This window comes from Zootoca vivipara, chromosome 13, assembly GCF_963506605.1.
Source record: "Zootoca vivipara chromosome 13, rZooViv1.1, whole genome shotgun sequence".
NCBI classification, from domain to species: domain Eukaryota; kingdom Metazoa; phylum Chordata; class Lepidosauria; order Squamata; family Lacertidae; genus Zootoca; species Zootoca vivipara.
The window spans coordinates 11,226,880-11,247,143 of record NC_083288.1 but is presented as its reverse complement, the minus strand read 5'-3'; the positions used below and the strand labels follow the sequence as shown (position 1 = coordinate 11,247,143).

At 47.0% G+C, this 20,264-nt stretch overlaps 1 protein-coding gene across 1 annotated transcript in view; it reads right to left on the bottom strand.

The window, feature by feature from the left end:
- Positions 1-217: 217 nt before the first annotated feature.
- The window catches only part of MAP3K3 (mitogen-activated protein kinase kinase kinase 3), a 41,270-nt gene continuing 21,223 nt past the window's right edge, over positions 218-20,264 (bottom strand). The window contains exons 8-17 of the mRNA XM_035134412.2: positions 17,627-17,760; positions 17,240-17,313; positions 9,504-9,571; positions 8,729-8,821; positions 8,063-8,254; positions 7,292-7,440; positions 6,537-6,668; positions 6,284-6,413; positions 5,920-6,097; positions 218-4,835 (exon numbers count right to left, since the gene is read on the bottom strand). Of these exons, the coding sequence (XP_034990303.1) occupies positions 4,607-4,835; positions 5,920-6,097; positions 6,284-6,413; positions 6,537-6,668; positions 7,292-7,440; positions 8,063-8,254; positions 8,729-8,821; positions 9,504-9,571; positions 17,240-17,313; positions 17,627-17,760 (1,379 nt within the window). The 3' untranslated portion in view covers positions 218-4,606. The remainder of the gene's footprint in view (positions 4,836-5,919; positions 6,098-6,283; positions 6,414-6,536; positions 6,669-7,291; positions 7,441-8,062; positions 8,255-8,728; positions 8,822-9,503; positions 9,572-17,239; positions 17,314-17,626; positions 17,761-20,264) is intronic.

Genomic DNA, 20,264 nt, shown 5'->3' with positions numbered 1-20,264 from the left:
GCCCAGGGGCCGGATTTAGAAGGCAATTGGGCCGCATCTGGCCCCCGGGCCTTAGTTTGGGGATCCCTGGCATATACCATGATAAAGTTGGAAGGCCTGAGGAAGGTTGATGGTGGAGGGAACTCCTTGCCATATAGACAAGAGCAGAGACCTTTTAGCTGCCTCTAAATAATGCAAGCATCCAAACAACAACAGAGAGGTACTTACAAAACAATACTAGCCAAAAATGTTATTTTATTGTAAATAAAAGTTATACTTTGGCCCGGCTTTGCACTGCAAGCCCCGGTCAGTATAGATATTTATAAAAACAGAAAGACACAAGTGGTTCAAGGTCTTCTGTACACTCCAGGTTCAGTTGATAAACTTCACAATGCTGCTGCTGGCTTATGAGGCACACATGGTCCACTTGTTTAAAATATTTAGGTTTCAATAAATCAAACCACTTATTCCAATGCAGACTATTTAAATCTATAGGGAATACTCTGGATTGCAAACCAGCAGATTGAGAAGCAAAATGTGCAATCTTCTAGTCTCCACATGGCAATTTCACAATCATGCTGCTGTGCTGTAGAGGCAGCAATCTTGGTAAAGGAAATGCTGCAAAAGTCAGTAGGACTTCCTTTCAACTGCTTTGGACTATAATGTAATAATGGTATATTCTTCTCTAAAACTTTACCCTGAAATCAGATATTAGAATAGCCCCCATATCACACATCCAAGAATGCAGCTGTTGTTCTAAAGGCCAATAAGAGAAGAAATAAAGGCTGTCTGGCAATGGTAGCTTCCTCCAATGCAAGAAGCTATTTTAAGATGTGTTTGAATCATTCACACCCACAGTAACCAAGACAGAATAATCCTGTTTAGCAGAACATTAAGAGGGTGAACCTGGAGGATACAGAATCGTCACGCCAAGCCCAAAACACCATTATTTTCTTTCCTCACATATGGTTACAATTCCATCTGGGAAAATTTGCAATTTATCCTTCAGCAACCTGTTTTCTCATCTGCACCCATGGGGACAAGAAACTTACTGAAAGCAAAAGTGCAAATGAAAGTATCAGGGGGCCACAAAGTGCTTGAAAATGAGCATGAACAGATTAATGGGGCTTTATACTATAGAAGGAATTTACTTTCTTACTGGAAATGGTTGAAGAGTTACTGGCCATTTTTTGTAATTGATTTAACTGCAATTTTAGGGACAAATCAATCCTTCTAAATTGTTTGAGTAGTAAATCAATCCATATGCAACAAGCCAATGTCAAATCCAGGTTGAAGAATCCAATAAAGGTTATGCAAATGGATGTGCCCATCCAGTAACTTAAGTAAGACTTAACACTGGTGACACTGTGCGCTGCAACTATTTAATCAGATTTGAAATAAACCTAACCAGGTCTCCTGGACAAGACCTATGGATAGATTGCTCATAAAACAACCCATTCCAGATATTTTATTACTGGGATCTATGCTATTTCTATGAAACGAATTCAAGATTCGTGAGGCGCGTGAGGAAACAAAGAGGTATTTTGGCTTAACACATTTTGTTATAAAACTATATTCAAATTTTCTGCAAAACCAGCTGCTTCTCTCCTCACTTTTAAAATTCATGAAGGTGTCAATTTCTTTCCCCTCCCATAACAGTTGCTATACATATCTATAAAAATCAACAAATACAGCATAAATAAAAAAGATAAGAGGCACCATCATTTGTTTACATGATGTAAAAAGCATAACAAATAAGGAATGATATACACACATTTGTAAAAGTGCATTGCTGACCATACAAGTAATGCTTTGGCTTATTTCTTAGGCTTAATCAGAGGCTCTGATACTGGAGTCTATCATACAAAGGGGGAGCCCAGCCAACATAATCACATTATTGGAGACAGGTGGAGGGAGAGCCTGCTGCTGGGCATTTGCCAAGTCACAGGATACACAGACCACAGTTTGGGCTGAGAGTGGGCATGTTTCAGGACAACAAACATTTCAGGCCTCTCTTCAAGTCCTACAAACATGTTGGCAGGTGAGATAAAGGGGGTGGGGGAGAAAATCACTGCAGGTTTTTTGAACCTCCATTATCTGAAAGGAACAAATCACACTACGTACTTCCTTAAATCCTGGATTCCCCATCAGAAAGCAGCATCCAGTCTTAAAAGTAGCACTGTGGAAGCCTTAAACCAGGCATGGCCAAACTTGGCCCTCCAGCTGTTTTGGGACAACAACTCCCATCATCCCTAGCTAACAGGACCAGTGGTCAGGGACACGCCAGCCTTAAACAGAGCAGAGAAGCTACATTAACACCTTATCACTGCTACAAGGAAAGAACTCTTACCTTTGCTACATTTTATTCACATGACTGCATTCCGCTTCAAATACACTGCTGCAGCTCCACTGGAAGCATTGCCTAGTTCTGGCTGTTAACCAACATGTCAAGCTGGTAGGCTGCCAGCTTGTGATTTAAGTAAACATCTGTAGTCCTGTAAAAAGCTGAGAGATGGTAGCAATCCTCAACTTTGCAGAGATGAAAACAGCTGGCTACCCTAAGATGGTGTCAGCGTGCCTGTTGTAAATGATTCTTGGCTGGAAAGAGGAAGGATAATTTTTACCTCTTTTAAAGGCTAAGAGGTGATTGGAAGCATGACACAATAGAAGTACACATTATTTTTGCAGCACAACACATTGGTCAAATTGTTCAGCTATCCTAGGAAGTGCATTTTTGAAGTGAACATTTCTGGAATGTGAACAGGTCCTTATGTTACATGGGCCCTGTCTGATTGCATCTGTTCCCAGTCCGAAGTTTTATACAGCAAAACAAGCAAATTTCCGTTGGCCACTAAACAGTTAGTTGAAAGAGGATACTGCTTAGATTGCCTGCAATTACCGTAAGTTTGTCATGAGTTCCCCTTTAAAAATCCCCAGGATTCCTAGCCAAAAGATAATTCAGCATTTGAAATCAGGCCTTGTCCCTTTGTTTCACACAACTGCTAGATTAGATGACTCTATGAAAACACAATCACAAGTACAGCTTTTGCATAAATATCTTCCTCGCCTGTGCTGCTCAGGCACGTGTCTTCCATTTATAAAACTATTTTTAATACAAATGTATTTATTAGGCTTAGCAGCAGTCTTTCACCTTTCCCTGAAATAAGATCTTGGCAGCACTGGAAATGTCTTTGGTTTGAAGGACTGGCAAAAAACTGAGTAATGGCACCAGCGGCTGTTCTCCAGAAAATACCTGGGTGGAAGAAGACATCTAACAGATATAGAAGAACCTGAAGTCTCAAAGGAACAGCATTTTCATAAGAAAGCTATTAACTGCTGCATAATAGGCCAGCTGTATGAAACTCCCAATGCAGGGCTATTTCATCAGTTGCAAGCAATAGCTATTCTACAGCAACCCCTGTCTATATCTAGCATGTGATCTGTGCCAAAACCATCCATAAAAATGTCACATTCCACGATCTCAATAAATTATGCAAATAAAGTAAAAATCTGTATATATTCTTGTTTTTGATGCTTTATTTGGCTTTTGCTCTTTGTGCAAGGGCACTAAGCACATGCCACAACTGCTGTATCCTGCTCAGCCTCCTGTGACTTCTCAGCCTCCTGTGACTTCTAAGTAGAAGTCAACAGGCACCTCTCAAACCCTCGACATTTAGAGTTTCTCTGCAGCTATGAAGACCAGAAACTTGCTTTGAAAAGAATTAAATTAAAATAAATAAAAGTTAAAAATACTGAATCTTAGGATGCTGATCTTTGTGCCAGATAATAAATCCTCTGTTAGCACAGTTATTGCATAGACAGAGTCCTGAATTGCACCTTCAGACAGCCCTGTCAAAATGAAGCTCAATTCCCTCATTTCATTCAGGGGCCATTTGTTGTGTAGGCCTTGTTGTGCTTGTGTTCCACTGTAACCCCCTTCTCATTGTCCAGAAATGTGGATAGGAGAGGGTTAAAAGGCAAATAGAAAGAAAGTACAACTCTGCCTCCAGCTCCTTGGGTTTGTCATTATATAAAAAACAACAATACTATTCACATATTCTTCTAAATCAATATTTTCTGAACACTTTCAGATGCTGAATACTTAATAAAATATATAATTATTATTATATATAATAACTGAGTCCATGTTCTCTGTGGCACTTGACATAATCCTGGGGAACTGCGAAATACTGCATCCTAGCCAACACACTCTTGTAGCTTTCTGAAGCTATCACAAGTTCTGATCTCACAAGCCCCCTTCCACTTTGGACCAGCTTCTGATACACAGCTACATTCAAGTGAGATGGTTCCTAAGCCGCTCCCAGCTCATGTGCTTGTGGGAAGCATACCACCAAACATTCCATGGCAGCAGCACAGGTAAGGACAGAGATGCAGATGTAGGTTGCACAGCTACTAGAAGCATCAATCCAGAGACGAATCTATCCAAATAAAAGCAACTGACACCCCTGCCTTGCTCCTCAAACACTGACTGCCTCTCTAGGCAAATAAGACAGCTGTGCCAGCATTTATTTGGAGCTGCTGCTCGGATAAGGGCCACAGCACAGCATCCTCACAAGGAGAAAATGCTAAAAGCCAAGGAAGAAGAACTGTTTCTGGGGATGGCAATTCAGTATGGGAGCTGTGCAAAGTGATGCTGAAGCAGCTCTTCAGCTGAGGGTCTCTGCCGGGCTTCTACAAAGATTCGCTTTATAAAGTCCCGGCAAGTTTCTGAAATGTGGGAAGGCAGCTGGGGGTTAGTTGGCTGTGTGGCAATCTTGAAAATGGCTGCCATGGCTTCATACTCTGCCCAGGGTGGCTTCTCTGTTAGCATCTCCACAACAGTACAGGCAAGGCTCCTAGGAATGGGAGAACACAGAATTCAATTATCTGTATTAGAAAACAAAAGGCAGTGCAGGAGTTTCTTGTGGCAGTTCCCGTGACACCCACACAATGGGCACAATCGAGATAAATTGCAACCTAAAAACAACAGCAATGAAGCTTGTGGCACCTTACTAACAAATAAATTGGGGCATAAGCTTTTGTGGATCATTTAGGAGGATCAGGACACGGAGGGCTGAATAGATAACCAATATCAAACGAAGCTGAAAAAGAAAGTGACTCAGAAGCCTTCACCTCTTTGGCCATGTCAAACGACACCAGAACTAACTTTCAATTCTGAATGAAGCTAGAGAAAATGGCAAATGTTCTTACAACATAACTCAACTGGAAAAATAGCTTTGTCTGGAGATCCACTGAACTCACAACTCATTTTATTCCTACAGTACACATGTACAGAAGTTACGGTAGTTCTATCAGAGTTCAGCCCTGGAAATTCAAAGAAAAGGGCACAGAAGAATGGCCTGAAGCTCTTCCAGATGTGGCCTCAACAGAAGCTTTAATATTTTTTTTTTTAAAGTAAGAGGCAGCCCAAATGCCAGCCTTGAAGATATGCAATAAAGGACACATTTGTAGACACTCAGGTGTTTGGCCTCTTAGCAAGAGAGAAAAGAATTGAGCATGAAGAACACTTCTCAAGGCATGATTAATTGAAGAAAGGATGGCGTATACATAATGATAATGGTGTTGGAAAAACTGCTCTTGGTTCTAAAAGTTCAGCCCCTTATCACTGAAAAGCTACCCTTACACATCTAGAGTTAGTGGTCAGAGGGTATGCCATTCAGCCACCTTTTACAACATAAAATTAATCCTTGCTAGGAAGTGAACTCAGTCCCTGCCCAAACACAGAGCAGACACAAGCAGCTGCAAGACTAACAAAGTATGTCATTTGAGTCAGGGCTTTCTGGACAAGAATGTCACTTCCCTTTTCCAGAAATGTTCCTTGTACTCCTAGTAAGAAGGTTAAAAGCTTGTGGACTCCAGGTGCACAGAAATCCTGGCCAGAAATATGCACCAAGCAAACAGAACAAAGCAACTTCTCACCAGACGTCAGCTTTTCTTCCGTAACCCTCCCCGCTGATCACCTCTGGACTCATCCAATAGGGCGTGCCAGTGACAGAACGGATGCCGGTCCCAGACATGCAGATTGTCTGTAGCCGTTTGCTGGCCCCAAAGTCCCCAAGCTTCACATTGCCAGCAGAGTCCCGGAGAATATTGGCTCCTGAGAAGGGGGAAGGAAGGAGGGAGGGAGAGGGAGAGGGAGAGGGAGAGAGAAGCAGCAGTGATTCAAAGTCTGTCACTAACTTTACCATGCAGCATATTAGCAGTCAATATATGAAGAAGGGAGCCAAGAAGAGGAAGAGACCAGGTTGAGGGAACTGGCTCAAGTCACGTGGGCATCTCTTACCCTTTATATCCCTATGTACAATCATGTTGCTGTGAAGGTAACAGACTCCTTCAAGAATCTGCCGAGTGTACTTCCGGGTCACATTTTCCGTCAGTGCACCATAGGCCTTCAGCTGGTCTTTGACAGAACCCTTCACAGGAAAAGCAGGAAAGGTATTGAAGAGGGCTTCAACAACAAGGAAACAATCTTGCAAATCCACTGCAGGTCAGAAGCAGACGGCAATCACTTTCTAGAGGACTAGCACAATTCTTACCCCTGGCATGTACTCCATGAATATGCTCAGGGTCTTCTCTGCTCGGTCCCTCAAGCACCCATAATACTGGACAATGCGCTCATGCTGAAGGTTCTTCAACAGCTGAATTTCACACTCCAAAGCACTCACTTCCTGCAGGCATGAAGAGAGCCAGTTAGTTCATTGCGCTAAGAATATGTGTGCCTGCATGCTCCCCCATTGAGGAAGATGTTGTGGTTAAATCAGTTTCCCATTATGTCCAAACTGGGAAAAACTGTGGGATAAAACACTTTTTCATACTAGGATCCTCACTCAAGTCCAGACAGCCGACTACTGAACCACATTTGAACTTGGTAGCAGTGACAAGTTCTTAGCAAGAACTTGCCTAGAAGTTAGTTTTCCCACTACTTTGAAGTTATTAACAATTTCCACTCTGAGTTATTTCTATTAGGGTGGCAACCAGATTAACAAAATGGTTACTATTAGTTGATTAATAAGGGTCAAAGACCAGTAAAGAGGCAGGTGCTTGGCTTCTCCAGCCTACTTAGGGAAGGTGCTGGTTACTTGTGCCAGCCAATGGAAAGGGGAAAGGTGACGTGGTGAAGTTTTGTAAATAATTTGGCAGTGTTGAGTGCAGTGGGATTGCATTTGGGAAAGAAGCAACCATGATATCTGTATACAAACCATGCTTTGTTTGAACGTCTGTTACTTAGCATGGTATTTCCAAATACAAACATTTACTTTAGACAGTGTTTCCAGTGCTATCGTTCAAGTACCTTGCTTGTTTCAGGACTGTCTGGGTCAAACTGGACCTGTTTCGCTGCAAGTTCTCTGGCTGTATCCACATCGTAGCACAAGTACACACGGCCAAATGCACCTTGTCCCAGGAGCTTCCCTCGCCGCCAATTAACAGGGGCACTTGGAGCTGCGAAATGCAGAAGGAATTCTCAGTTTATAATGTCATCCTCAAGAATAATCTTCTACACCCGTCAACAGACGCTATTTATACCTGCATTACTAAATGGCTTTAAAAAGAATGAGAGCTCCAGGGAGATAATTCCAGTCTCCAAGCTAGAGATGCCGCCTATCAAAGATTCAGGGTGTGGCATATAATGTTTGGCTCTGATGATAGAGCTTTTAAATCTTGACTTCTGCTTGATGGGCCTTTAGGACCACAACATCAGCTTTTCACACATTTCTCTTCGTCCTGCAGTTTATAAGAACTGATATTAAACATCAAACAGTTCGATGTAGCGTCGCACCCTATCTCATCAGTAGCCCCAGGAAAGCTCATAAGCATGACAAGATACAGCATCTCATATTATTGTTCATTCTTAGTACCTGGTAAACAGAAGTTTTATTCCAAACCCTCAGGGTGTAGAGCCACTGACAGTCAATTTTATCTGTTAAAAAGCCACCTGTGTTAGTGGCCACCACAAACCCCTGTAGCAATTTGAACAAGTGCTTCCTTTTGTGCATCTTGAATGCACTGGAAAGCACAATAGTGTCTGGTGCTGCATTTCGCATATCTGGAACAGACTGCTTACATTTGGTTGGAATGTTCCTCTCTTGCACAGTGAGAGCATTCTCACTGTCCGCGCTCCGTAGGCGCCCTCGGGGGTCCAGATACTGCACTGCTAGGCCAAGGTTCTCCCCATTGGTGCTCAAGGAGCGGCTTGATGGCACTAGTGTGAAGAGGTTACCCTGGTGACGTCGAATACGTGGGAACGTCCTCCGTCCTGTTAGAAAACGTTATGAAAGAAAAGTTTGCAAATAAAACTGTCTGGATACAGGGTGGGGGTGGGGAATCAGGGCTGGGGATGGAGCAAAAAGCCTTTGCAGGCATGACTTCTGAGTTAGCAAAAACCTAAGCTTTGGACAACTCTGCTCTGGATTAATCTTGTAGTGCACAGGCCAACAACTTGCTTCACCAGTGGTTCGCATGCAAGAAACAGAGTTTCTCTCTGTTCTTCTTGAGCTTTTCAACTACAGGAAAAGAGAAGGAAGGAAAGTCATCTTCTCACTTGTATTTGTCACCCCTTCTGCTTCCATAGAGTTCTCCCAAGCAATTTCAAGAAAATTGAGTCAGAGAAGCAGAGAGAGGCCTAGCAACTAGGGAAAAGCAGATAGTTCCCCTTGGGAGAGATGTCAAACGGCAACCCTATTATTAAGATAAAAAGCAGGGTGCTTTCTTGCAGTGCAAGCACACCCACCATCATTATAATCTTTGTGCTGCATGGAGACATGGTAACGCCGAGGGTAGGTCCCTCCTTTCTCTGCTTTGTCATAGATTTGATTCTCACGATCTGGATAGAGAGAGACAAAGCAAAACAAGTTAACTTATGGAACATGCACAGATGAATGACCCAAATGGGAGGGAAATCCACAAGTCTCATGACTGGAAGAAAAGGTTCGCTAAATATGTTTAAATCTTAAATTCTATAACCCAATGAACTATGCAGTTCACTGAAATCCAGCTCCTTTCCCACTGAGATGGCAGGGCAGTTGGCATACAGCACTCTGTTTGCAAAACGCAGCCCACAGAATAACTAATTAGCTTATTTTCATCTTTGCCCTTCTGGTAGTTAAAATAAGTTTCTTAGTTTCAGTCAAACCCCCCCCCCCCGGTGGTTTCAGGAGGGAAGAGAAACCAATGCATAAGCACGTATCCTGAAAACTGTTAATTCTCTCCCTGACCCAGCAACATTCAACCAATCAGTGGCAAAGGAATGGGAGAGGCCAACAAGATGTGGCTCCACATCAGTATCTTCCACCCTAGATTAGACTGGAAGCCAGGTAACTGCTGGCAAGTGACAGAGAAGTTGTCTGCACATTTCACAATGTCTTTCTGCAATCAAAAAGAGAATATAGAATCTTGACTAGGAGCAGCAAACACACAACAGAGAAACAAGGTAGGAGTTTCTTTCTCCTGTTATCGGCCAACAACCACCAGCTCAAATAATTATTTTAAAAACTATACAGACATACCTGAAAAATCCTGCCTGTTGTCTGGGAAACTCTGAGCCCTGGACATGCAGGTTTTTCTATAGGAAAGGCTGTTTGGGGGGGGGGGGAGAAAGAATTAAGATTTGTACCTATAAACTGGGCTAAGAATGGCCTGTGTTACAACTTAATGTGATGGCTTCTCACGACTTAGGAAGAAGCTGGAAGCTGGATAGCCTAAAGATAAAGGTAAAGGAACCCCTGACCATTAGGTCCAGTCGTGACCGACTCTGGGGTTGCAGAGCTCATCTCGCGTTATTGGCCGTGAGAGCCGGCATACAGCTTCCAGGTCATGTGGCCAGCATGACTAAGCCGCTTCTGGCAAACCAGAGCAGCACACAGAAATGTCGTTTACCTTCCCGCTGAAGTGGTACCTATTTATCTACTTGCACTTTGACGTGCTTTCAAACTGCTAGGTTGGCAGGAGCTGGGACCGAACAACGGGAGCTCACCCTGTCACGGGGATTCGAACTGCCAACCTTCTGCACGCCCTAGGACTCTGTGGTTTAACCCACAGCACAACCCGCGTTCCTAAACATGAGTTAATTACAATACTTTATTCACATCCAATGTAGTATTGTGGGATTTCTGCATCTAAACATATGCATAACTGAACACAGAATTTACACAATCTGTTGGGTTCCCCCGTCCACAAACAGGGTATTAGTTTTGGAAAAATTCAGCCAGGGCACATAGCTAACTGTAAAATTCCCACCCCAAATATTTTAGCATATATTTTTAATTTTAATGTATCTTTTACATTTTTAAAAATATATGGTCCAGTTTCCTCCCTCATTAGGCAAAATACAGCTTTCCTCATTATAGTAATGCAAGTATTCAGCTAAACAATCTGCATCCATTCCTGACTCTTGGCCACCTGCCCTATACCTTGCCACACCTGAACAAAATGCCCCAGCTCTACGATATCTGATATTGAAAACCGCCAAGAGGTCCAGGATAGCTAGCAGTCCCCTTGTCATAGGTTATCACATTGCACTGGTTTTTGTCATCAAAGAACCTGATTTGGTTACTGTGAGGGACAGGGGATATCGCGAAGTCCCTCCCCTCCTGAGTTCAAGCCCATCCCCGAGCACAGGGGAAAGCAGAGAGAGTTCCGATTCCAATGGGGAAGCAGGAAGTCGTGTCCGAGGCTCAGGCAAGGTAGAGGAGCCAGGGTCCCAGGTGGGACAGGAAGGGGCGAATAAGGGGGGGAGACCCATCCCCCCAACTCCGGAATTACGCAGAAAGAGGAGGGGAAAGAGGATGGGTCTGCCAAAGCTTTTGTGTTGGAGAAAGACGCGCCAAAAGCCATTCGGAGGTTCTGGAACCAACTGACCACATCACTCCGTGTAAATAGCAATGACTTCAGCACTGTAAATACGCAGCACCAATAAAAGAATAAAATGCAGAGCTGCGTAGCGTCGTTACTCTGAAGTAGCCCACTCCGGCCACTGTGACAGCAACCTCCGAATCTTTTTTGGGCTACTTTGGAGTTGCCGGGATGAGCGTGTCAGAGGCGGAGAGATGGCGGCAGATCGCGGAGAAAGCCCAGCAAGAACTGCAGCAGCTGTCGCTGCAGGCGCAGGGGGAATTGAAGGCAGCTAAAGAAGAGACTAAGAAGGTCCAGGACGACCGGCTACAACTTGCGGAACAGGTGAGAGCGCTACAGGAAAGAGAGCAGGAATTAAGGGCGGTGGCGGTAGACCTCCAAAACAAGCTGGATGCAGAGAAAAACAAGGCGGGAGGGGCACCCCAAGTCCAAGTGCTGCCAGGAAGGAGAGCCGGGACCCTAGTAAGCAAGTTCAATGGAGACCCGAGGGAATATCAGGGCTTTGAGACTGAGATTGTGTATGCTCTTGAGCTGCACCACGATGAGTTCCCTGATGATGAGCACAGGGTAGCGTTTATTGTGGAGCACCTTACCGGGGCAGCCAGGGAGTGGCTAAGACCGTTAATCGCAACAAAGAATCCTTGCATGAAGAATGTCAAACTATTTCTAGAAGGTTTGAAAACGATGTATTCGTCCGATAGTCATATGGACCAGACTAAGGAGGAACTTCATAATTTACGCCAAGGAAATATGACAGTTCGCGCGTATTGGGCGAAATTCACCATGCTGGTGCACAGATTGGGGTGGGAACTAGAGTCACCCCCAATGCAAGCGGCGTTCTACTTGGGGTTGCATGAGGAGGTGAAGGATGAGCTCTCGAGAGGTCCAAAGCCCAGTAATATGGATCAGCTGAGCAAAGCGGCTCTGGCGGTGGGGGTGAGACAGGAATCCCGGTGGAGCGACAAGCAAGCAACGCGCGCAAAGCGGGCTTGGTTCCCACGGTCGCAGGAGAAGCCACTCCCCCAACAACCCTTTCAAGCCACGCCTGGGGCCAGCCAGGACCAGGAACCCATGCAGATTGATAGCGCGCGCGCGGGGGCTTTTCAAACCCCAGCGGCGCCAAGACGCAAGGAGGGAAGGGGTGGGAATTGCTTTCTCTGCAACTCCCCCCAGCATCTCGTCAGAGACTGCCCACATCGCAGGGAGTGGCAAGGAAAGGCGGGAACGGTTGTGCCCTCCCCCACTGACGCAGCACCACAGCAGGGAAACGGGAAAGCCTGGCTGCAGGAGACAAGGGGCAGCAGCCAGGCACAGTCAGCAGACAACAGCCCCAGCCCACCCACCCGCACAGAGAGGAGCAGAGCCAGCCCACCCCTCCTAGAGCAGGAGTGGTTCTAGAAGTGACGCTCACGCTCCCAAATGGCTATCCCCTGACGGTCCTCGCCCTAATTGACAGTGGGGCGTCAGCGAACTTCTTCTCGAGAAACTTTGCAGAAGAGCACCAGATCCAGCTTCTGCAGCTGGATTTTCCTCTGCACGTGGCGACCATTGACGGCAGAGAGCTGCTGGGAGGGGCCATCACTCATCAACCCCCCCCCCATGAAAATGACGGTGGGAAGGCACTCAGAGACACTGGCATTCAACGTCACCACCATCTCAGACCCCCCCATCGTCTTGGGCATGAGCTGGCTGGCGCGCCACGACCCCTCCATCAGTTGGCACCAGAGATGCATCACTTTTGGATCGGACTTTTGCCTGGAACATTGCATGCAGCACCAACCAGGGGAGGGGCCTCCGATAGCCACGGTGGCCACCATGCACGTCAAAGGGGGTGAGGCGATACCCAAGCCGTACTGGGACCTGCAGGAGGTCTTCAGCGAAGCGGAGTCCGACCACCTACCCCCACACAGGCCTTTTGACTGCCAGATCAACCTGGTGCCAGGGGCAACTATACCCCCAGCCAAGCTGTACGCCATGTCAGACCAGGAACTGGAGGATCTGCGCGCTTTCATCGACAAGAACCTCAAGCGGGGGTTCATCAGAGAAAGCAAGGCAGCAGGGGGCAGCCCAGTCTTCTGGGTGGACAAGAAAGACACGCAACAGCGCCGTCTTGTGGTGGATTTTAGACGGCTGAATTCAGTGACAGAGCCAGTGGCTTTCCCCATGCCCAGAGTGGATGATCTCCTGACAGCGGCACGCAGGGGCAAGATTTTCACCAAGCTAGACCTGAGGGGGGCGTACAACTTGATCAGGATCCGGGAAGGCGATGAATGGAAAACCACGATGTTCACGCCTCTGGGCTCTTTTGAATATCTGGTGATGCCCTTCGGGTTGCAAGGGGGCTCAGCATGCTTCCAGGCCTTCATGCACCACGTCCTGGGGTCCCTCCTCTTCAGGAAATGCTTGGTCTTCCTGGATGACATCCTTATCTATTCCGATGACCCAGTGCAGCATGTGAAAGATGTCAGGGAGGTGTTGCAGCGCCTGAAGGAGAACCACCTGTATGTGAAGCTGGAGAAGTGCAAGTTTCACACCAAGGAGGTGGACTTCCTGGGCTACAAGCTGTCAGACAAGGGGCTGGCGATGGACAAGGACAAGGTGCAGGCCATTCTGGACTGGCACAGCCCCAGGACGCGCAAAGATGCCCAACGCCTACTAGGCTTCGCCAACTTCTACAGGAAGTTCATCAAGAACTTCTCTCGCGTCACGGCTCCCATCACTGACTGCCTGAGAGGCAAGCAGAAGTTCAGGTGGACACCAGAGGCGCAAGCAGCGTTCGAAAGCCTCAAGAGGGTGTTCGCCTCAGACCAGAACCTGTTCCACGTGGTTCAGGACGCGCCCCTACGCGTGGAGACAGATGCTTCTGATAAAGCTGTGGGCGCCATTTTGTTGCAACTGGACGCCAACAGAGAGTGGAGACCCTGTGCCTTCTTCTCCAGGAAGTTGACCCAGCCAGAGCGAAACTACACGGTGTTTGATCGGGAACTTCTTGCGATCCACGCTGCGTTCCAGCACTGGAGACACTTCCTGGTGGGCGCCAAGCACCCCATCCAGGTGTGCACAGACCACAAGAACCTGGAGTTCTGGAGAACTGCCAGGGTGCTCAACCAGCGGCAGATACGGTGGGCAGAGTTCTTCTCGAACTTCAACTTCTCCATACACTACATCCCGGGAGAGCAGAATGTCAGGGCGGATGCCCTCTCCCGCAAGCCAGAGTACATGGAGGAGGAGGCGCCACCGGCACCCAGGCACATTTTCCCCCCGTCAGCATGGTCCTGCGGAGCAGCAGTGGTGAGCGAGGCGGAACTCACAGCACTGACGGCAGCGGATGAATTTGCCAACCGCATCTTCAGAGAACTGAGAGGGGGGGGGGAGCAGGCAAAAGACTTTGCAGAACGCAGGGGGCTGCTTTTCTACAAGGGTGCACTGTACCTGCCCACCACCCAGCTTAGACGTACGGTCCTCAAGCAGATGCACGACAACCCAACGGCGGGTCATTTTGGGAGGGACAAAACCGCTCACCTAGTCATGAGACACTTCTGGTGGCCAGGGGTGCGGGAAGATGTTCGAGACTATATAAGGGGCTGTGACACCTGCCAGCGGGCAAAGGTGGTCAGAGCAGCGCCACCGGGATTGCTGGAGCCCTTAGCCACGCCACACAGGCCGTGGGAAGTGGTGTCCATGGACTTCATCACAGATCTGCCTTCTTCCAGGGGCAAGACCGCAGTGTTGGTGGTGGTGGACCTCATGTCCAAAATGTGCCACTTTATACCGTGTGCCAGGGCGGTCTCTGCAGAAGAGACAGCCAAACTGTTTGTGGATCACGTATTCAGACTGCATGGATTACCTTTAAGGGTTATTTCGGATCGTGGCCGCCAATTTGTTTCCAGGTTCTGGCGGCGGCTCATGAACCTCCTGCAGGTGGAGGTCAGCTTGTCGACGGCTAGACACCCGCAGACCAATGGACAGGCGGAGAGGGTCAACGCCATTCTGCAGCAGTACCTGAGATGCTACGTCAGCCAGCGGCAAACGGACTGGGTGGATCGCCTGCCACTGGCAGAATTTGCCTACAACAATGCGGTGCACGTCTCCACAGGGGTGTCGCCCTTTAAGGCCAATTACGGGCGCGACCTCAGATCTTTCCCAGAGAGGGAGGGGGAGGAGGAGGAGGAGGGCCCACAGGCTGAGGATTGGGCAGAGGAACTGGAGACGGTGCACCAGCAGCTCAGAGAACACTTGGAGAGAGCCAAGGAAGCGTACAAGAAGGGGGCAGATCGCCACAGGCGACCGGGGGAGGTCATTAGGGTGGGGGACAAAGTTTGGTTGTCCTCGGAGGGCCTTCCCATCAGAGGGAGGTGCAAAAAGCTGGCGCCCAGAAGGTTGGGCCCCTTCACGGTCACGCAACAGGTCAACCCGGTGGCATACAGGCTGGCACTGCCAGAGGACATGAGGGTGCACCCAGTGTTTCATAGATCGCTGCTGTCGCCGTACAGGGAAAGCAGCAGGCTCCGAGGCAGCGAACAAACCCCTGAGGGAGGGGGGGAGAGAGAAGGCAGGGAGCAACTCAATGAGGCCACGGCCATCCTGGACTCAAGGAGGGGGGTGGGGGGCCTGGAGTACCTCATGGCATGGGAGGATGCTCCACCGTCCCAGAATGAATGGGTCCCAGCCACTCAGATACAGGAGGAATTCCTGGTAGAAGAATTTCACGCCCTCTTTCCCCATAGACCCAAGCCCTGGCACATGGAAAGGGAGGGGGAGGGGGAGGAAGCACGGGAGAGCAGTTCACCATGGCGCTGGGAAGCGGAGTTTGAGGAACCAGAGGATGAGGTATGGGTGTCACCGAGATCCACCCAGTCAGAGGAAGGAGCAGATTGGCAGAACATTTTTACCCCTACCAGCTCTGACGCCACGGACTTTTTGGGATTCCCGTCCTCCCAGGCGGAAGGGGGGGGGCTCGCAGGACTGGGGGGAGGTGTTCACACCAACGGGCTCGGAAAGCACTGAGTTCTTAGGCTTCCAGTCGTCACCGACACCTGGGGGGGACCTGGGGAGGGGTGAAGGAGAGCTTGGGAGGGGGGTGGATGTGAGGGACAGGGGATATCGCGAAGTCCCTCCCCTCCTGAGTTCAAGCCCATCCCCGAGCACAGGGGAAAGCAGAGAGAGTTCCGATTCCAATGGGGAAGCAGGAAGTCGTGTCCGAGGCTCAGGCAAGGTAGAGGAGCCAGGGTCCCAGGTGGGACAGGAAGGGGCGAATAAGGGGGGGAGACCCATCCCCCCAACTCCGGAATTACGCAGAAAGAGGAGGGGAAAGAGGATGGGTCTGCCAAAGCTTTTGTGTTGGAGAAAGACGCGCCAAAAGCCATTCGGAGGTTCTGGAACCGACTGACCACATCACTCCGTGTAAATAGCAATGACTTCAGCACTGTAAATACGCAGCACCAATAAAAGAATAAAATGCAGAGCTGCGTAGCGTCGTTACTCTGAAGTAGCCCACTCCGGCCACTGTGACAGTTACCCTGATGCAATGCGATAACCTATGACAAGGGGACTGCTAGTTATCCTGGAGAGTTATCCAGCACCAAAGAGCGGGGAAAGCTATCTCCTCTGGAATCAGTGAAGTCGGGATTCTGAGGTATGACAGGTTTGGGGGCACTGTGGTTCCACTCCTACTTAAATTCCAGAAGGTAGTGCTGGAAGAATACTGCTTGTCCTCATGGCATCTGTGCTATAGGGTCCTTCAGGGTTCCATCTCATCTCCCATACTTTTTAACATCTGCATGAAACTGCCGGCCAGGTAATCTAGGGCTCTGAAGTAAGGTGCCATCAGTATACCAATGACTAATATTTCTCTCATCATATTCAAGTGAAGCGGTAGAGGTGCTGAACCCATGTTTGCAACAGTAAGGGACTGTATGGAGGCCAATAAAATGAATTTGGTGGTAAACTAAATCAGTTTTGACTTTACTACAGGGTCTATGCCAGGAACAGACTAACAATCTCTGTACCTCCTAAGGGTCCTTGAGTATCTACAATTCACCCACAAATGCCAGAAGCAAAGAAATAGATGTAACTGAATTTATCTGGGATAGCTCAGTTGGTAGAGCATGAGACTCTTAATCTTAGGATCGTGAGTTTGAGCCCCATGTTGGGCAAATGATTCCTGCATTGCAGGGGGTTGGACTAGATGACCCTTGTGGTCCCTTCCAACTCTATGATTCTATGAAGAAAAGAGCTAACACAAATGAGACAAGACAAACAATGCTGGACAGAGAAACACCCCAAGGTTCCCTGTCAATCTCACATGAAGGAAAATTCATTAGCAACCCAAACATGCTGAGGAGAAATTGGATGACAGCAAAATCGATTCCAAACCCATTAAGGTCCATACCTGTCTCCTGACTGGCCCAACGACTGACAACTGCCAGATATAGAGTTTTCAGCACTGCTTAAAGGATCCAGCATCTATGAGAGGTCACATAAAGTCAAATTGAATATAATCTAAGACACAATACAATACAAACAGTTCTTTCTTGGAGAACTCTACCAAGAAAGTTGGGAAAGGGCTGTGGCTCAGACAGAGCATGTGCTACGCATGCCGATGGTCTCAGGTTCAATCCATGGCATTTCCTGATAAAGCTGGAAGAGACTCTTGGAGACCACAAGAAACTGCTGACAGGGTAGAAATTACTGAGCTAGGTGGACCAGTGGACTGACATGGTATAAAGGCAGCTTCTTATATAATACTCAAAGATGAGGAGCACTTTACTGAACTCACACATTGCTCATTGGTCTCTGGAATGAATTCTCCTTCGCTGTTGATGCTGGTGTAGGACCCCTGACGAGCGATTCGTTGCTGCCTCTCTGGAACATACCCTGGAGGTGGTGAACTTCGACCTGTGGTCTGAGAACCTGAAGATTTTGAAATGCTTATTAAAAGGATGCACTAGGTCAAGAGCACCTGAGGGGAGGAGGGACAGAATTGTTCTTTCCTGAACTTTTGAAAGACTCAGGGACAATGTTATTCAGAGTAACTGCAAAGAGACACCTGAGAGCCTCAGAGTGTATCCTATGATATTAGATCATTGACATGTTGGCAGCCCCATCCACCTGTCAAAAGTGGCTTGTGGAGGGTGGGGCAGTTCTGCGTCCAGTCCATTGGCCGGATTCACTTCCCAACCCCTGGGATAGAGAAAAGGCTATTCTTTAGTGTGCATTTCTTCTAAGCTAAAGGCCATCATTTTATACCTGCTGCGCTTGACGCTTAGTTCAAATATTTTATGGAAATACAAATGTCGGCTGTTGCCCACATAGGAATGCTAGAAGTATTTTCTCTGTTACAGAATGTGTTTTGGATGCTGCTCTACAGTTTAAAAGTAGTCTTCCCCCTGTTGTCACATTTGACTATTGACTCTGATCAAATTAAACCCTTCTGTCTTCTTTTCTTTAGTTCTGCTTGATTCACATGGAAGCAGTTGGATGAAACTATTAATTTAAGTAACAAATTGCCAACCTTCTCGGACCAGCAGGCACATTTTGAATTTTAAGAGTATGCTGGGGGTGCCTGTCACAAAATAGCTGCCATGGGGGCACAATGTAACTCAAAATTAAAGAGATTAGACCCATCACTACCTTCTCCACCCTACCCGAGACAACCTCATACTTTGTGTGAGAAGTCACCTATGCCTTGCTGGTTCTGAGAATCTTTGTAGTTTAAATTGTCAGTATGCTGAAATACCCAACCTCAAACAGAGCTGCCTCCGTATGACCTTTTCAAATTTTAAAATAAGCCTGCAAATTTCTCTTAAAATTTTGGGTGGAAAGAGTTCCAGGTTACCAAATTTTAAAGGATAATATATATTTAGCATGTACAGTGGTACCTCAGTTTAAGAACAGCCCTGTTTATGAACTGTTCAGTTAAAAAACACCGCAAAACTGGAAGTAGTGTTCCAGTTAGCGAACTTTACCTTGGTTTATGAATGGAATGGTGGAAGGGCACCGGTGGCGGGAGGCCTCATTAGGGAAAGCGCACCTTGGTTTAAGAACGCCTTTGGTTTAAGAACGGACTTCTGGAACGGATTAAGTTCGTAAACCAAGGGTATTCAAAGAGAATTCTTTTTGTTCCTTACAATGAAAACTTGCAATACACTAGCCCCATCTTCTGGCTAATGGAGGAAGCAGGAGGCAATATTTTGTTGTGAGTCAAGGGTAGGCCCCTTTTCAAACCATGAAATAAGGTTTTCAAATAAGGAATTAAGCCCTCTTTCAGGTCGAGAGTTGATTCTCTTTTTTCCATGGAGCACTTTTATCACAACGGCCAAGATGACCTGCCATAGCACCACCCCTCATTCTCCTGAAGATCATAGAGATAGAAGTGTATCAAATTATTTTATATGTATTTTTTCCCTTACAAATTAAGTGTTTGAAGGCAGACACACCATCTGCTTAAGGGTAAGTTCCCCATGCTCTTTAAAACTGCACTTGTAAATCCATTATTATTTCTATCCTGTTTTTCTACAACAGCCTGCACTTGAAGCAAATAAATATGTTAAAACAAACACACACAAATATTCCTTACATTAACAACTAAGCAGCAGCATGAAACCAAGAAAACTTTAAAAACAGCAGAGCAGTATAAGCCTGTCTGAGTGAATAGTTCTTCTAAATCTACCTAAATGAAGAAAGGAAGGAAGCCTGCTGCATCTCCCAGAAGACGGCCATTCCAGAGTCTTGGTGCCACCACTGAAAAGGCCTGCCACTTGTACTTGCCTAACATACTTTCAATGGTAAGGGGATGGAGAGCAGGTTCTCCAAGGCCAGTCTTAGGCTCCTGGCATCCGTCTGTCTCAAGAGACAATGGAGGAGTGTGCCTTTGGGGGTGGACTCAGGGGGTGGACAGGCAGTCATATCAACAAAGGTACCCTTGAAATTACCAGGTTTGATGCTATTAAGCAACTGGAGGAAGAGGAGGAGAGGACAGAAGAGATGTGACCCCGTGGGAAACTCAATAAACCTGCTGCATCTGGAACTCGGTGCGCAAAGTGCAGCTGAATGGGACACAGGTGTGGGCAGCCTAAGGAAGTACCAGCCACCTTGGGCCTGCCCATAAAAAGCACATCTAGAGTGAGAGACTAAGGTGACATCGGTTGTTTCCAGGAACTTTTCTCGTTATGAGGCTTTTGTGAGTGAGCTGAGAGCTTGTTGGAACCTGGGTAAGAACCCGGAGGATGAAAGGGGAGGGTGCATCAGAAGGAAAATGAGCACACACACACACACACACACCACTTTGTTTTAATGCAACATTTTTATATGTAACTTTTTTGTAATATTTTGTTTAAGTTGACTGTTGTTGCTTCAGCCTTTTGTACACCGCTTAGATATTTTGAATATATTAAGTTATATAGAAATAAAGTACT